Source organism: Bactrocera neohumeralis, chromosome 3 (genome assembly GCF_024586455.1).
Source record: "Bactrocera neohumeralis isolate Rockhampton chromosome 3, APGP_CSIRO_Bneo_wtdbg2-racon-allhic-juicebox.fasta_v2, whole genome shotgun sequence".
NCBI lineage: Eukaryota > Metazoa > Arthropoda > Insecta > Diptera > Tephritidae > Bactrocera > Bactrocera neohumeralis.
Genome location: NC_065920.1, coordinates 44,893,667 through 44,912,875, shown reverse-complemented (window position 1 = coordinate 44,912,875; position 19,209 = coordinate 44,893,667). Strand labels below are relative to the sequence as shown.

Sequence of the window (19,209 nt, the reverse complement as noted above, 5' to 3'; positions counted from 1 at the left end):
AACAAGACGCTTATTACAGAAAACTTAATTTGTGAAGCAATAATTAAAATGAATTTAAACACGCAAATCATCGAATGTTACCATTTTACTTATTAGTTCCATTCTTATTAATTTGAAGTTGTACAAAACTACGCGTGTTTCCGGTAATGCAAACTGCTTAGTTTGTTTAATGTAACCAATTCGAAAAAGCGAATCTGGTATCTTAAATTGTAAGTTATTTATGTTGAATATAATTTTAATATTATTGCTTTATTATATTTATGGATATATATGGATAGTAAAAACAGATTGCGTAAAATTTTGGAATAATCTTTTTGACTTTAGACGGTTCATTCTCTTTGTGTACTTTTCTTGTTGAAATCGATATTTTTTATTCGTCTGTGAGAGTATTATTATTATACTAGGGGATCCTGCCACGCGTTGCTGTGGTATACATTATATACTATTTCATATAATAAACTACAGTGAAAATTATATTTACGAATTAAGGCGAAAACATTTTTGTCGGTATAAGAACCCAAGGGATTGTAAATACTTGAGATTTACTTTAGAAGATGTTCATACAAATAAATTTCGTGGAAAATTTAATTAAATAATAATTTAAGGCTGCTTTCTCAATGTCTGGTTACCAGCCGTTCTGTCCAGTTAATAGAGTTGTCCGCTTAAAAGAGTGTCCATTTAATAGAGCTTTCACTGTATTTTTTATTTATGAATTGTTTTGACTATCCTATCTTTTAAGTTGGTTCAAATTGGACACAGTGTGCAAAATTTTACTAAAATCGGTTCAGTAGTTTAGGAGTCCATCGCGGACAAACAACGTGACACGTACTTTTTATATATAAAGATTTCACATATTTTTATTTTTGCAAATACAAATTTTCACATGCGCAGTTCTTAGCAGTTTCATGCAAGGGCATCAGCCAGCATTAAACCAGTAGTGCTAACTGCGCAGTGTTGCCAATTTTTTATTGCATTTCCAAAAAAGCTCTACCCACCACTGGAAATCGCAACACAAGTCAGTAAAAAAAACAAGAAAAAACGTTAAATTCGTCTGCACCGAAGCTAATCTACCCTTCACAGATGCATTTGTTTTAGAAACTATGTGTTCAGTTTGTAAGGAAGCTATATGCTATAGTAATTCGATCTGAACAATTTTTTCGGAGTTTATATTATTACCTTAAGCAGTTATCCATGTAAAATTTCGTGAAGATACCACGTCAAATGCGAAAGTTTTCCATACAAGTCCTTGATTCCGATCGTTCGATTTGTATGGCAGCTACATATATTCTATAGTGAACAATAACTCAGACCGAATTTTGTGAAGATACATTGTCAAATGTAAAAGTTTTCCATACAAGAACTTGATTCCGATCGTACAGTTTGTATGGCAGCTATACGTTATAGTGGTGCGATATCGGCAGTTCCGACAAATGAGCAACTTCTTGAAGAGAGAAAATGACTTTTCCGAAACTTCAAAACGATATCTTAAAAACCGAGGGACTAGTTCGTATGTATACATACAGACAAACGGGCGGACAGACGGACAGACAGACGGAAATGGCTAAATCGACTCAGCTCAACATACTGATCATTTATATATATACTTTATAAGGTCTCCGACGCTTCCTTCTGGGTGTTACAAACTTCGTGACAAACTTAATATACCATGTTCAGGGTATAATAAATGTTGTTCTATTATGTATCCATTAGATATGTACACACACATACATATATATTTACTTTATTTTTCCAATTAACTATTACAGACAAGTATAATTTTAGAGTATTCTTAATTAAGTAATTATCAATAAAATAAAACTTAAATATTTTGTTATGCATAAAAATCATTTACATTCAATAAAATGATTGTGTTAGTATATATTAACTTAAGCGTTATTTTCTTTTTTGTGATAAAAAACATTTATTTAAATTCATAACTTCAATATTTAAGCTAATCAAATAAATACTTATTATGTAATAAAAAAAAACTAAGCCTATAAAATTCACAAATATATTGCAAACTTCTTTATTTTGAGCGTTTCGATTCATTCGAGCCCATATCTTTGGACATAATTTCTGGCATTTTTCGTTTTCCTTGTTGTTGCACTCTGGTGACAGTCGTTCCGCCGCCACTAGTAATTAAAAGAAGAAACAGTAGAATTATTAATAAATTTTATTTAAGTGGATATGTATGAACACAATTGTAAGCAGGTTTCGAATTTTTATTTCAAGTATTTTGGGTTAGAAGTTCAAAATCCCAACATCATTTATTTAAAATTATATGTTTGGGATTAAAAATTAAATTTTTTTAAATTTAATAGAAAACATGTAAAAATTATTTGGAATGATGAGAAGGTTGATACAAGACTGTTGTTTGGTATCATTACGAATCACATTACAGAGCTGAGAAAATTGCTGAAATCGGATTATAACCCAATCAGACTAAAATTGTCCAAGTCCCAGATGCCGACTATGGGGCATGGTGAATATGGGGCCCAGTTCCTAATTACGATCGAAAATGTCGGTCAATATCTGAGACATATTATTTAAATTCTGCAGAAATAGTATGCTTGCATGTCAAAAATGGGTTGAATCATGTTAATAATTCCCTTACCTCCGTATACTTAAATAATATAAAGATTTTCGGACTTTTAGTTTACTTTATGCCGCATATATCGATCAATATTTGATTTATCGTGATTCTTTGTGAATAAAAACGTAAGTCAACCGTTCTGAATTTTTTTAAATGTTAGTAAGCCCGATGATTGCTAAAATCTCTTCTTACTGATGGAATTAAAAAAATATATATGTATGTATAAATACATTACTTTGGTAAATTTTCTCAGAAAATGACAAAAAAAAAAATACCCCAACGTTTCGGATGGGTTTTATCTTAAACTCACTGCACGGAACTTAACACTTTCCCCAACCAAATCCACAGCGACAATATTTACGAACTGGACGAAGGAGTATAGACTTGAGCTAAATATTGCAGTCGATGACGTCAAAATTCTGACTGTCAATAATCCTAAGGTTTTAGGTGTAACTTTTGATAGTCTATGCTCCTTCACTCCCCATACGACCGCGATTATCGCCATAGTGAATGGCGTTCTTAGAGTCAAATCACCACCCATCGCAGACGAAGAGCTCGAATTGCCGCGAGAAATGCGAGTGACCCTAGGTCTCCCGCTAGATAACGTCGACGACAACGTAGATAACTCTTACCATCCTAACGGGGATTGATATACCGTTAAAACAACAACTGTACTAGCCAACGAGTTTCACCAACTCTCACATACTACGTGTAATGACTGTATTATATTTTAATTTTAACAAACCTAATGCCGAATTGGTCGATCAGCGCGTGTATATTAAATTACTTGAAAATATGTTCTCGAGTGTATTTGGGCAATGGCAAAGATTAATGCAATAAGACGGCAGAGACAAATTTTCTTGAAAATTATACTTGTATTAACGATTTAGCGCTGAAAATGAATGGATTTTGTTTAGACATTGATCTAAACGTCATATCCCTAATATAATGAATTCCGATCCTCTGGTTGACGTTTTCCACAGCAACTCAACATATTAATTTAGCCGTTTCAGTTGAAATCGCGAAGTAAAATATAGCAATAAAACTCAGTGAGTCAGGTCATAAATAATATAACTTATCAATATATAAAATTTGATTGCAATCCATTCACGATTTCGTCAAAAAATGAATGTTGAGTTCTTTTGAAATATGTTTTAAATGGAATTTTGCAAACACCTCTTAGTATTTCCCCAACTTGGTTCCTTCCAAGTTGCTAGAATATGAAATGTTCTGTTACACCCGAACTTAGCTTCTCCTTACTTGCTAAATCTGATTTTGAAAGTAAAAAAATAAATTTTAATTTTTTCAATATGCTTTTACAATTAAATATTAAATTTTTAATCCCAAACAATTTGTATTAAAAATTGGAAATGAACATTAAAAATGGAATTTTTAACCCCAAACAATTTGAATTAAAAACAAGAAAAAAACGTTAACTTCGGCTGCACCGAAGCTAATATACCCTTCACAGGTGCATTTCTTTTAGTAACTATGTGTTTAAGTAAATCTAAAGACGTGACCGGCCAGTGGTTTTCATCCAAATTTTGAATATATCTGGTTAACTGAAAAAGTGCAAGCATTTGACTTCGATCGTTCAGTTTGTATGGAAGCTATAAGCTATAGTAATCCGATCTGAACAATTTTTTCGGAGATAACATTATTACCTTAAGCAGTAATCCATTTCAAATTTCGTGAAGATATATCGTCAAATGAGGAAGTTTCCCATGCAAGCATTTGATTCCGATTGTATGGCAGCTAATATGCTATAGTTAACCGATCTGAATAATTTCTTCGTATATTACATTATTATCTTAGAAAATAACCTGTGCCAACTTTTGTGAAGATACATCATCAAATGTGAAAGTTTTCCATACAAGAACTCGATTCCGATCGTTTAGTTTACATGGCAGCTATATGTTATAGTGGTCCGATATCGGCAGTTCCGACAAATGAGCAACTTCTTGAAGAGAAAATGATGTTTGCAAAATTTCAAAACGATATCTTAAAAACTGAGGGACTAGTTCGCATATATACAGACAGACGGACATGGTTAATCGACTCAGCTCAGCATACTGATCATTTAAATATATACTTTATAGGGTCTGCGACGCTTCCTTCTGGGTGTTACAAACTTTGTGGCAAACTTAATATAAAAAATTAGATGTAGAAATTGAAAATCTAACATTAAATCTGAAATATTTTAAAGTACAAATTTTAACCATTGGACAACCTACCCTTTTGTTGGAGCACCAATTACAAACTTTTTCTGATTAATACAAGTCTCCAGAATGTACTTGTTGTCACTGGGCGACGACGACGAGGATGATTGCTTCGAAGAACTGGGCTGTATTTTAAGTGTACCCGCACCTAAGGGCGCTTTATGCACTTGAACGCTTGTAGCAGATTTTGCTGGTGTAATGAGCGTGGGCAAACGCTTGTCCATAGCGAGTGCCGCTTTGCGGGCATCACTTTGCAACGTTTGTACGCCAGGTTTAGTTGGAGGCGTTTGTAGATTACCATTGAGAGCTTTGACAGCGGCAAGTGTTGTCGGTAATGAGTTCTGTGTCGTAGTTGTTGTTGTCGTTGATGATTTTATTGGTTGGATCTGCACACTTGGCGATTTGCGTTGAAGTATATTCTTATTTTTCATCGTCAACAATTTCGACGCAAGTTCGGCCGCGCTCGGCTGAAAGGAATTTTGTGCGCTTTGCGCAGATGTAGATGTTGATGCGGATTTCAATATTGACTCTGCGTTTGGCGTTAACTTCGTTTTGGTCATTGCATTTGTGGGCTTCGATATGGTACGATTTAGGGATTTTTTGTTGTTTTCAAAAAATTTACTCGCCGTAAAGGGTAGCGTGGGTGTGGGCGATTCACTTGTGTTGTTCGCACTTGACGCCACTTTATTGTTGGTGGGATTTTTCGTTTGCAACTTGCTTTGATTGAAAGTCTGCTGCTTGTGCGCGCTACTGGTGTTGGTATTTGTAACAGCAGTTAATGAAATGCTTGGTGAGATATCACTAAGATGCTTTGGGATGCTCGTGGATCCAGGTGGGCTGGTCGTGGGTATTATTTGCATTTCAGGATTCGTGCTCATGTTATTATCGCTTGGTATTTTAACGCTTGTATTTTTATTTGTAAAAATACTTGATCCACTGGGCGCGTTGCTGGTTTTAAAAGATGTTTGAAAACTTGCCAAAGTTGGCATGCCGCTTTGTTGTTGCTGTTGCGTTTCTTTTGCAGATTTCTGATTGGGTGTTAGACGTTCGTCGATTAGGTTCGTTGTATGCGTTGTGTGCGCCACATCGCTGGGAAAACTACGTTTGGAAGCAACTTGCGGCAGTGGTGAGCTACGAGCACCGCTCGAGTTTGTCACCGAAAAATTATTCTTACCTGCAATGGACAACGACAAATCTGTTGCTGTTTTTGGTGTTGTTTTATCGGCTTGTGATTTCTGTGCCGGCGGTTCCATAGCCTTTGGAGAAGGACTATTTAAGCTGGTTAAAGCGTTTTTGTCGAAACTAAGATTGGTGGGCGATGGGTACAGCGGATTACGAAACTGGTTCACGGGTGCGTTAGTAGCACCCTTTGATTTATTGCCATTGCCCGAAAAATCATGTCTGTAATTGACTAGGCTTTTCAAGCTATTTTCATACATTTGATAGTCGTAATTCGCCTGCAGGCTACTCGCTGTTGGCGGCGTTGTTGATGGGTAAGTGGGTGAGTTATGTTGCCTAGGCGGCAATGTTGGCGTATTTACATTGTGCGACATGTGATTGCCAACCGCGCCCAAGCCAAACATACTCAAATCACCGAGCGCACTGAGCGGATTTGTTTGCAGTGGATTGCTGTGCATATTCAAGTCGGGTATGAGCGGATTCGTGGCAAGAGATTTCGGTGGATTTTGTGCGTATGGCGTGCCGAACGCTGCACCTCCAAGCGAAGTACTTATGTCGGGATAAGGAAATGTGCCCTCCGCGATTCTTTTTCGCATTTCCAAATATTGCTGATTGGTAGTGTAATTTCCCAAATGCGAAAGATATGGCAAGTATGAGGAAAGTGCCGCAGGCGAATAATTACCGTAATTGAAGAGTGCCGACATTTGCTAAAAGATTGTTGTAAATAATAAAGAAAATAAACATTTTCAAATATCAGTAGTACCACTTACATTGAAAGCATTTAAAGAACCCATGTACGAAGGAAACTTTGGTGCTGAGAGATTGTTTTGCAGGCTGCCAAATATAAATATTAATTATATTTATTATATAAATTGTTAAATATTACATTTTAATATTTATGATTTTTTATATTTATTTTATAAAGTTTAAATGAATACGAGGAAACTGTAATATTTGGGTTTCGTTTGGGATGAAATTGTTTAACAAAGTTTTCTCATGCTGATTTATTGTTTATAAAGATAAATAAAAAACTGTCTAAACTTTGTAATAATTAGGTAAAAATTAAAATTCTACCACACAAAATATTTATACACCAAAAATAGTTATATTACTATACCACTGCGCTATAAAAGACAAATTTTGCAATATGTTGACAATAAATAAACTCTTTCTATTAAAGCGTAAAAATCTTGTTCATTACTCACTCATCCGGATTTGGCAATTCGCGAGTTTCTGCAAAATATATTGGCATTAGTACTTTAATTTCAATAAAAAAAAATTAATAAATTTGTACATACCAGTACTTAATTGCTGATCTCTTTCATATGCGGCCCAAGCATCTTGTTTCTCCTGTTCGCTTAATTCTTGTTCCACTTTATTTTCGAGTAAACTATCATGTTCGTGATATTTATACACCAACGAAGGATAATTTAACAGCAAACTAGCTAGGATGCTATCTTGCGGGCAATCCGGCATCGGCCTATTTTCATAATCTGGTTGGGTTAAACTAGAATGAGGAAAATTTATTGTTTACAAGCAATGTACTCGATTTATATGTTTACAAGCAATGTACTCGATTTATATGAAAATTATACCTGTATAATTCGGTTAACTCCGCCATGCTGTAATGTCGATCGATTTGTTGTTCATCCACAACTCTGAAACTCATGGCTTGCTTTGTTACCGATCTCGAGTATACTTTTTCTTCCATCGTACCCTAAGTTTAATTGAAAACGAAAAAAATAGTTAATAGTTTAATGAAAAAATATATTACTTGGAAATTAATAAAACAAATTTGTAATCCTAAAAATCAATATTTTTATAGGTTATGTACCTTCAAGTTATTTGATCAAAAATAACGACAAAAAAAATAGTCTTACCATCGCTAGTAGCCGGTAAATGTAGCAATTTTTCTTTTGGCCTAAACGAAATACACGAAAAATATTTTGCTGATCGTTCGATGGATTCCATGATGTATCTAGTATTATCACTCTATTAGCGCCGGTTAAATTAATGCCCTGGCCGCCCGCCCTCGATGATATTAAGAAAACGCGCGCTCGTTTATTCGAAATCGAATTGAATTGTTCAATCATTTCATGGCGTATCAACTTCGGCGTTTTGCCATCTAAACGATAGTAATCCTTTCCGAGTATCCATGTGTTTTTGACTTGATACCCTTGCGACATTTCTACACCAAATAAATTAGAATATCATTTATATTTACATAGAATAATGTCATGTCATATTAAATACATACTTAATTCATTTAAGGTATCTCGATCTTTGTCATTCATTTTTTTGAAAAAGTATTCCACAACATTTAATACTGCTACAAAAGCGGAGAATATCAAACTGCAAGTATTTGTTATATTTTAAACAAAAATTCGCATGTAGATTTTAAACTTAAGACAGACAACTTGCCATTTCTCGCCCTTTTCTTCGCACATACGTAATATTTCAAACATTGTACGTAGCTTATTGCTAGGCAATATGGCTTCTAAATCCTTTTCTGTAAGTAAACTACGCCACCAATCGTTCGTCACAGATATAACACCAGTTTGACTGTCGTAGACGTCGTCAGGCTGATCGTCGTCTGAGTTGACAGCCTGATTTTTTCTCGGATCTTTTTTATGCTTTTGCTAAAAAATTAAATGTTTACATGTTTTAAAAATTTCAAATGGTTACATTGCACTACTCACAGCTGTCGCATTTTTCCACGCATCCTCTAATACTTTTGGATGAGTCCAAATCTATAAAAACTTGTAATAATGAATAAATTAAGTAAAATAACCTCCAAATTACTCACCTTTCGTAAACATGTGTAATCTGTTATCAAACCTTTGCCTCTATCATCCTTTTTCGAAATTATAGCTAAACTGTGTTCATAAAGCACCGTCTGTAAAACCAAATTTGAACAATTTTAATATGTAAGTATTTTTTTTTTCCTGATAGATGATTTCATTTATAATACTCTAAGTCCATGAAGTTTGGAACATCCAGAAGGAAAAGTCACAAACCGTTTAAAGCATGTAGTGTACAAATGATCAGCGTGACTACGTGTTTAGCTGGTCAAGTCAATTTTGCTATGTTTGTCTGTCTGTCTACATACACGAGAACAAGTCTCTCAATTTTTTGACATCTTACACATCTCCAAATGGGTTGTAGTTGATCGACTTCTCCGGAGTCCGAAATATGGTTATCTGTAGTACTGGATTCCAGCATTGGAAAATTCATCAATCTACCTGGCTATCTCTGGATCGAAAAGCCATCACCCATATCGATCATATTGTGATAGACGGAAGACGCGTATCCAGTGTTTTAGACGTGCGTACGCTCCGAGGTCCACTATCTCGTTGCAACGAAGATACGCACCCTCCTCTTCTCGCTCGTCAACAAGGAAGGTTCGACATCGAAAAGCGGCAATCACAACAGACAGCGGAACGATTTTCTGCACTCCCGGTCTCTGAGAGCACTCACCAGCAACTCCATGTAAGGGAACTGTGGTACGATATTTCAAGCTCCTTACGTATAGATGAAAACGAAACCATTGGTGTGTCGCAGTGGAGTGAAAACAGACTGCCTACCTCGCAAAGTTACAATCGACCACAACACGTGCGGAATGGGATAGATACCGAAAGCTGAAGAGGAAAGCCAGACGCAATTGCAGACAAAAAAGAGAGAGACCGAAATGTATGAGTACGAAGAGCTTGACAAGCTCACCGACAGGGGTTATGCTCGAAAATTCAACTAAAAGATGCGACCACTAACAGAAGATATCAAGACCGGAGCATACTCTTGTAGAACCACCAGGTTAGATCTAGTGACTGATTCCCAGAGCATACTGAAATTATGGATGGAACATTTCTCCGCCTGCTGAAAGGCAGTGAAAGTTAACACCAAGAGATGGTGAACCCGTTTCCCCAATCGATGACGACGGAGCGGACGTTCCATTGCCCAACCATGAAGACGTTCGAATATCAATTACCCGTCTGAATACCCAATCCACAAAAAGAGAGATCCCACAATCTGCGCCAACTGCTGTGGGATAAGCCTCCTCAAACATATAAAGTTCTATTGAGCGTACTTTGTGAAAGATTAAACCCCACCGTCAACAAACTGATAGGACTTTATCCGCTTCAGGCTTCAAGCCTAGAAAATCAATAACTGACCTGATATTGACCATGCGCCAAATCTGGGAAAAGACGCGTGAAAAGAGGATCGACACATACCACCTCTTCGTCAATTTTAAAGCTGCTTTCAACAGCACGAAAAGGAGCTGCCTTTATGCTGCTATGTCTGAATCCCCGCAAAACTAATACGGCTGTGTAAACTGACGTTGAGCAACACCTAAAGCTTCGTCAGGATCGGTAAGGGCCTCACCGAGCCGTTCGATACCGAACAAGTTTTCAGACAAGGCGACTCCCTATCTATACTGGAGAAAATAAATCGAGCTCCAGAGCTGAATAGAGAAGGTACAATATTCTACAAGAGTGTATAACAGCTGGCGTACACCGATGACATTGATATCGTTGGCCATAACAAATGCTGTCTACGCCAATAAAGTTTTTTCTCTCGAAGTAGTTGCCAACCGCTCATACAGGATCACTATAGGATATATCTGTCATACAAACGGTGCGATCAAAATAAATCTCTGTATGAAAAACTTTTTTATTTAAAGGGATTTTTTCGGGAAATTTTACGTGAATGGTTGTCCAAAGCAAGGCTACAATCTTTGAACAATTCTTTTTAGATTGGACTACTGTAGCATATAGCTGTTACTTTAGTTTGACAAATTATCTTCACTAAATTTCGCATCGATTATTGCGAAAGGCAATGGTACAACCTCCGTACATACTGTTTGGATCGGACTACTATAACATATTACTGTCATACAAATTGATCGATCGAGATCAAGTCCTTGTATGGAAAACTTTGTTTCAAACTACGCAAATTTAGCATGGATTATTATCCTAGACAATGCCAAAATCTCCGACCAAATTTTGTTTTGATCTAACTACCGTAGCATATCAATGCCATACAAATTAACCGATCGAAATCAATTTTGTACAGAAAACTTTTTAATTTAACAAATTATCTTCACGAAATTCGACAACAATACAATCTCCGGCCAAAATTTTTTAGATCGAACCATATATATATATACATACATATGTATATACATATATATGTATATATATAGAACGACCAAAGGTACTTGTTTTAATTAAACTCTTTTTATTTCATAAAAATTTAGAAAATATTATATCCAAATTCCGGGGACTAGTTTACACTTACCTGAACTTTTGTCATTGGCACAAACAGCACGTATTCGTATTTTTGCGGCAAGAAGGTTTTTAAGAGCTCAGCTTCTTTTCTCTATGACAAAGCATAAAAATAATATTATATATACGTATTGCATATACAACAACTATTGGCTATTAGTTTCGGTGTATTCCACTCACCTGCACAAACTTAGAAAGTTTCTTATGTAGCACAAAGGACCGTTGTTTCATTACTTGTATGTCCCTTTTGCTTGAATCCTTGTGCTGGCCATTTTTAATTGGATTGGCGTATAGGTTAGCGAACTCTTTTTCAGTACCCAGAAATAGTGGTTTTATGAAATTCACCATGCTGTAATCTAGAAATATGTTGAAATAAGTATTAAAGGGTATTGTATGTAGTGGGATAATCATAGAATAAGGATGAAAGCAAGACGTAAAAGTTGTTTTTAATAGAAAAAATAATAAAGTTAACTTCGGCTAACCGAAACTATAAAACCCTACATCTACCTTTAGCATTTTTATTTTTTTTTTAATCGGTCAGTTTAAATGGCAGTTATATTCTACAATGGTCCGATATGGACAATTTGTGCGGGAATAGAAGCGTTGTCTTAGACAACTTGTCAAATAGGACCATACCAGAAATTGAATTAAATTGCTTGTTGTTGTTGTTGTAACGGTTATATAATCCCCACTTGAGTGGTAAGGTCCGGGAAGGTTGCCATCGAGCTAATCTAACGGTAGTTTTGCCAACGTGCTGCTTCCACAGGGTCGGACCATTGGGAGAGGAGTATTAGATGAGTCGGGTAGCTGGACATTCGAAGAGTTCGTTAGAGCCATACGGGGACTGGTTAAATGCTGGACATATGTATATTTGGTATGTCGGGGTCAATTCCGGAAAAGTAGTAGTTTAATCTACTACAGTATCCAGACACCAATCACTGAAAGGGAAAGGGAGTCGATGAAGGTGTTAACGGCTCCACTGTAAATCTGAAATCTGGTCAACGTACTGTCTAATGACGTCAACGAGGTCAAGGAAAGACCTCATTAGAGTGAAGCAGGAGAGGTGATAGAAATCACTGCCTCTGGTGGTTGAGGAAGTTTCGAAATGTAGAAATGAAACAGGAACGACCACTCAGGTAGTTCGAAGTCCACCAATTCAATATCCTAGGGTAGCGTTGTGTGGTTGACTGTTTCAAAAGTTGTCCAACGCTACGAGGATCGTCCTCTCTGACAAATGCTTCTTTGGGTTAAATGAAAAATTTCATATCGATATCGCAAAAAATGAGGACATACATATTGACAAGCGGACATCGTTAACACGGCTCAACCCGTCACGCTGATCATGTGCGTTAAAAAATCTAAGTTTCGGTTTATTTTTGGTAAATAAAAAACAAATAAAGAAAGGAAAAAGGAAATAAAGCAAATAAAAAAAAATAAAAAAAAAATAAAAAAATAAAAAAAAATAAAAAAAAAAATAATGCAAATAAAAAAACTATAAGTTTTTGTAATTAAGAAATTATATTGTGGATTTGTAAAACAGAAAAATAATTACGTCAATAGTAATTTTATTTAAAAAAAAATAAGTTTTTTTGTTGATTTGTAAAAAAACATAATAATTTTTAAATGTTATAATAATTAAAGAGTAGTAACTTTTTTGTAAAAAAACATAAATTGTTTTGTTGATTTGTAAACCAAAGAATAATAATTTTAAAAAGTTATGTCAAAATTTTTAGTTAGAAACTGTCAGCATATCAAACATTAAATTCCTACCGTGCATAGGAATTCTATACTTACATTCTTTTAAATTGTTCTGTATTGGAGTGCCCGTTAAAACGATTCGCTTCTGAGTTTTAATTTGTGACACAGCCAAACTGATTGCTGATTTGCTGTTTTTAATAATGTGACCTTCATCGCATACCACTAAATCGGCACCTTTAATGATATTATTTGATTATAATTATCAATTAATAACTTGAATAAACGAAAATACCTGGACTTAACAAATACTTGTCGACATCGTTGCGTATGCTTTCCAAGCGTGACTGAGCAATACTTCGATTCTTATATGAATGATAGAAAACCAGTGTTCTAAAAGCCTCATATCCAATTAGCAATATACCAGCCGCATTTGCAGTAGCTTGAGACCAATCTTTAAGTATTTGGATTTTATCGTTGATGTCACTATGGAAATTTCGTAAAATAAATGAATAAATAAGTAATATTAATCTAGAGTAACATTGCATTTTAACATACGACGTATCATGAAATGTATAATATTTCGGTTTTAGTGGACCTAGCCAACGATCAATTTCATCGGCCCAATTCATAACTGTGCTTTTAGGGCATAATACAAGTACTTTAGATGTCTTCAATTCCTTATATGAAATAACTGTATGCAGTAACGCAATTAGCTGGAATATAAACAGAGACGCATATTTATATTTATTACAGCGATTTCTAGCATTATCACTTTACCTGTAGTGTTTTTCCCAAACCCATGCAATGCGCTAAAATACAACCAGAGCCAGAGCTTTTTTTAAGTGCCTCAACGCCACCATAACAGGAATCGTACATAAATTTTACACCGTCACGCTGATGTTGTTTCAAATATTTCACTATATCCGGATGTACTTTAATGAAGGTTTTCGTTTCATCATTGTAATCTAAAATTAAATTGTTGTCGCCTTGTACATCGGGTCGCTCCTTCAGTAATTTGGCCAACACTTTGTGTTTTTTCTCCAAACGTCGTATACGTTCTGTTTCGTTGCGTTGTGCTTCACGTGTTACCGTTGCTAACTGTTCCGGACGTAACATTGGTTTGATACGTGATTTAGACTCGTCTACTGCTTCCACATCGGACGATTCACTTTCCGAACTAAGACTTATAGAGTCACACAGTCGATTCATTTTCTTTCTCTTCTCAACAACTGATAGCATTTTCTCCAAGGATTTTGGTTTACTTTGTTTTTGTGTTGACGCCACCATTTCATCGAGTACTTCGCAATCAGAATTTTCCGATGAATTCGTCTTGTTTTTATCAGTTGTTGTGTTTTTGACATCAGTGATTTCTTGTTCTGCGGGTGTTTTCATATCCCCCGTTTTATCATATACTTCAGTCTCTTCGTCGCTTTCATTGACATTGAAGTTCTTCAGAAATCTCTCAACTAAAGGTGAACTACTACCTTCATTGCTAGATAGTATCTCCTCTATATTATCACTGACATCCGATTCGGACGTTTCGCTATCGGATTCACTGAGCAATTGTTGCTTTACATTCTCATTGCATCGCTTCAAAAACTGTTTTTCCGTTATAATCTCTTCCTCACTCTTCGGAAACAAACATATACAAAAAAAAGTGTGTCAGTTAATGTTACATGAAATTAAAAAAATTAATCTTTTTACATGGTTTATTAAATTTGCGACAAAGTTTGTAACATTCAAAAGGAAACGTCAGAAACCCTATAAAATTTGTATATAAAAGATCAGCGTGACGAGCTGAGTCGATTTAGCCATATCCGTCTACCTGTTTGTCCGTCTGTCTTTCCTTCTGTCTATATTACGCAAACTAGTCTCTCTGTGCTTGAGATAATGATCTGAAGTTGTACACATGTTCTTTTATATCGAAAAAGTTATTTATTTGTCCGAATCACCGACATCGGACCACTTTAGTATATACATACATATGTAACTGCCATACAAACTGAATGATCAGAATCAAGTTCTTGTATGGAAATTGTTTTATTTGACGAGATATGTGCACGAAATTTGGCATGGATTACTCTCCAAAACAAAGTTACAATCTCCTAATAAATTTTTCAGATCGGACACCTATAGCATATAAGTGAAATTCATATGGAAGCTTTTTTATTTGTGAAAGATATAGCTTCTGCGAAATGAAAGTTAACATTTTTTCTTGTTTTTTCCCTAAATGACTTACTTCGCTTATGCTCGCGTCGGAAAATATTTCTGGCTGAATATCGTCATCAGTGTAATCATCAGCTATATCTTTGTTTTTACTGGTAGTAGATTTTGTTTTAACTTTTTCATTTAAGTCTGCCGATTTTGGTGCTCCAAGATTTGTTCGCTTTATCAGCCCATTCAAATTAATTAATCTAAATTGTCAAGTAAATAAATATTATTTAATTAAAGCAGAAATATTGTTTCACAATTAATTGTTACCGTTCAATTTCTTTGTCGCCTTCATTTTGAGAATTCTTACTACTCAAAGTTTTTCCCGCTGAATTTTCTTTGTCGCTTTCATTCTGTGCACCGTTTCGCACAGAGTTTCCATCCGTACTACTCTTCTTACGTTGCCAAGTATCTCGTTCCTCGCTTACGTCGCTATCACTTAAATTATTTTTCTTATTTACATTGCGGATGTTAGTGAAATTCTCACTGCAAAAGGTTTCCGTTTCGAATATTTCAGATTGCGTATACTCCGCCAAAGGTACACCATCGTCATATTCCGCAGCAATGCTTTCTTTTTTATGTGCACTAAGCATTTGCGTTCCAGCATTTACTTCCGAATTTTTCGTTGAGGATTTTATGCGAATTCTATTTCCTGGTAATTTTATAAAAGCTTCCATCTTACTGGTGTCACTTGAACTGTCTGAATCCGTAGCATCTAATAAAATGTGCTTATTACTTTGATTAAGTTTCCGTAATTTATTTTTAGATAATCTATTGTCCGTCTGCATCGACTTATCCTCATAACGAACGGCGGCAGATGATTTTACTATTCTTTTAAATATTTCGAATTGTTCCTGCAAATATTTTTGAAGCTTATTTTCGATGGTGGTTGTGGACGAAGTAAAAGTGTCACAATCGTTTTGCAAAGATTTAGCAAACGACTTCAGTGTCTCTAAATGGTGAATAACGGTCAGTTTTTCATTACAATTAATATCGAATGCTTCGTCGAAAGTTGAGTGTTCCATTGGTTCCGAACAATTCTCTATTGGCGACGGTACAGATGCAATATTAACAGTCTTGAAATCAACATCGTCTTGTGGAAAACTTTCCTTTTCCTTACACTCAGTTGCTAATTTATTAATTTCATTTGTCGTTGTACTGTCCATAGTCAATTGTTTTGCAGAGTTTTCCTTAACAAGCAATTCCCCAGTAGTGGTATCAAGATCTACGTCATCGTTTTCAGCATAATGATTATTAAATTTTTCCAAATTTGCACAAAATATTGCTGGCTTTGCGCAGATCTGACCTGAGGCATTTTCCAATATTTGCTTCATAGCTGTCGCAGCATTTTTCGATTCAACACTGCTTTCGCTTTTTGTATTATCTAATGTTTTCGAACAATTCTTTTCTGACAGCGGTCCAAATGAGATAATTTTTAATTCAGCCTCTATTTTTGGTTCCGAATTTTGTAATGTTTTATCACTTGTTGTGTTGTATGTGTGACTGTTTTTATGGAAGTAATCAAAACAAGTTTTATTTTTTGATTCAGTATCTGTAATAGTACTTGATTTATTTGAACAATCACCTTGTAAGGCATGTTCTAAGGGTTCTGAACAAATTTCTTGTAGCGATGGTATAGAGGATACATTCATAGTAATATTTTCATTACTATTCGCTGTTGTTTTAGATGAAGCAGTTGAATTTATTTCATCATCAAATTCCGCATTTTTCTTACTAGTTTCATCCGTGACCACTAACTCAGCAGGATTTTTGTGCGCTAAAGTTTTTAAGTCCCCATCAAATATTGCACATTTTGAAGATTTCTCTTCGACGAAAATATCTATCAAGTTTAATGTATCAACCTTTGAAATCTTATTATCTTTATCTTCTTGTGTACTAAATGTATTAATACTTTCTAAAGTTCTATCTACAAAATCATTGACAAGATTTAGGGCAGTAGAGGAACAATCCTCTCTACTATAAATATGATGGAACAAAAGTTTGCGCAAACTATCGCCATTAGTTAATTGGCTTTGGGAAGTGTAATTATGGTCGTTCATTATATGTGAAATGTCGCTGTCATTATCAACATTTGAAATGAATTCGTCATTGGTAGCGTAATGTGAGTCCTGCTGTGGGATTGCGTTGTTGAGTAGATCGTTGTGTTGTTTGTTGCTATTGATATCATTTTTATCAATAATCGCATTTACATTTCCTATTTCTACCTCTGGTGCAGCACAGTTCAAATTTATATCATCCTTATACTGCTCCTCTATATAATAATCACCAATTTGTTCTTCTAAAATCTTTTCGGTTTCGCATGTAAATTCCATTTTGATGTCGTTGGGTTTTATTATGGAACTTTTTATTACATCTATAGGAGCAATAACACTTGCCGTTTGTAATTTGCCGTCACCAATTTCCTTAGATTCATAATCAGCTTCAATACGTAAATCATTGGGATATTTTGATAGACAAGTATTTTCTTCTTCAGCGAAATCCCCATTTAATGTTTGCGAAGCAATTTCCTTATTCACAGCAGTTACGTCTTCGGTATGCGAATAAATTGTGTGGCTATCAACGTTTAATCCTTTAAAGGCGTCTAGCTGTTTTTGAGGTTTTTGTATCTCCACATTTTCCTTTTCACAAACATAAGTGGTGACACCAACTTCTTCATCATTAGTATGATTTAATCTAACACTGGTACTTGGATTATCATTATAATTCTGATATATTTTTTCCATAGATGAAACATGTTCAATGTTCGGACAGTTTCTCAAATTCTCCTCGACTTCTTCCTGACTGAGAAAATTATCCTCATCGAAACTCAAAAGAGTACTCAAAGTATCCGACACTTCCTGATCGATATCTCTTGACATATTGCTTTTATTTATTATACATTTGCTGGAATACAAAAATTACATATCAAACACAATTTTTCGCTTCATTATTATGCGATGTATTATACCAAGTGAAAACTTCCGCAATTACATATTTTTCTTGTCTTCCTTTCACAATTGTTCAAAATTGGAATAAAAGAATTATAATAACAAAATAAATTCTATCCACCATCGACAAACAAATGTTTTCATCGTATAATGTTTACTGCTGATCCCTTTATTCATGTCAATGTGAATAGGTGGAATGAAACACATAGTGATTATTTAAAAATCCAATTATGATATGCGATTTGCATTACAATTATCTATCCACCAAACGCAACAATACATTTGGGATCAGTTTAACTTTTGTTAATTAAATTGGGGTTTTCTCGAGTAATTTGATCAAAAGAAAATAACAACTACGTCGACACTAACTGAAGCATTAGCGTTCTTTATAAGGGGCCATACACGACACACATGTGCGCTCGAACTGTATGAAATCGTTTCGCATTCACGACATACAAATCCATTTTGCGTTCGTTCTTCACACAGTGAACATGTGCGACAGGCAAGCGGAACATTTTTTGGAATTTATTTCTAATGTAACACTTTTATCTATTTCTTTGTATTTCGTTAATAAGTTATTCCAACTTTTATTTTTCTCAATTTTATTTTTATATTTATCACTGTTCGTTTGCCAAATTGCCAATTCATTTTTTATAAGATCAATAAATTCTGATACGAAATCTTTATTAAGGAGGGAGCCTGCTTTAGAAGCTTCAAACAATCGATTTTTTTTGCTTAAATCTCTTTAAAAATTATCTAAGAATATGTCCCCAAAGTTATAGATGGGAATTCGAAATAATAGTGGGAAATAGTGACCGATCGTCTAGCAGATATATGAGCGCTTGGGCAAAAACGAAAACTTTGATTTCATTCGACCATTCGATCTTTGTAAAATTTCACTATTCGGCGACACGAGAGAAATGAGATTTTGTGTGCACACATCGCCATACACGACACAAATGTGTGCACACCGATCGTAAAAAATCAAACATTTTCGCGAACTTGGATTGATATGAGCACAAGCCCATACACGAGTAAACCGCAATCGCTCGCATACCGATCGAACGCACATGTGTGTC

At 35.0% G+C, this 19,209-nt stretch overlaps 1 protein-coding gene across 1 annotated transcript; it reads right to left on the bottom strand.

Moving 5' to 3' along the window:
- Nucleotides 1–1,682: 1,682 nt before the first annotated feature.
- LOC126752514 (transcriptional regulator ATRX-like) lies at nt 1,683–18,279 on the bottom strand. Its single transcript, XM_050463365.1, has 20 exons — nt 18,151–18,279; nt 15,453–18,086; nt 15,211–15,385; nt 13,749–14,600; nt 13,527–13,684; nt 13,264–13,454; nt 13,068–13,205; nt 11,454–11,629; nt 11,287–11,367; nt 8,798–8,887; nt 8,691–8,741; nt 8,413–8,630; nt 8,249–8,343; nt 7,872–8,179; nt 7,587–7,708; nt 7,290–7,498; nt 7,197–7,224; nt 6,762–6,825; nt 4,828–6,698; nt 1,683–2,132 (listed from the first exon to the last, which is right to left on the bottom strand). Exons 2-20 carry the CDS (start codon nt 18,059–18,061, stop codon nt 2,027–2,029), a joined length of 7,542 nt encoding a protein of 2,513 aa, XP_050319322.1. The 5' UTR covers nt 18,062–18,086; nt 18,151–18,279; the 3' UTR covers nt 1,683–2,026.
- Nucleotides 18,280–19,209: the final 930 nt, after the last annotated feature.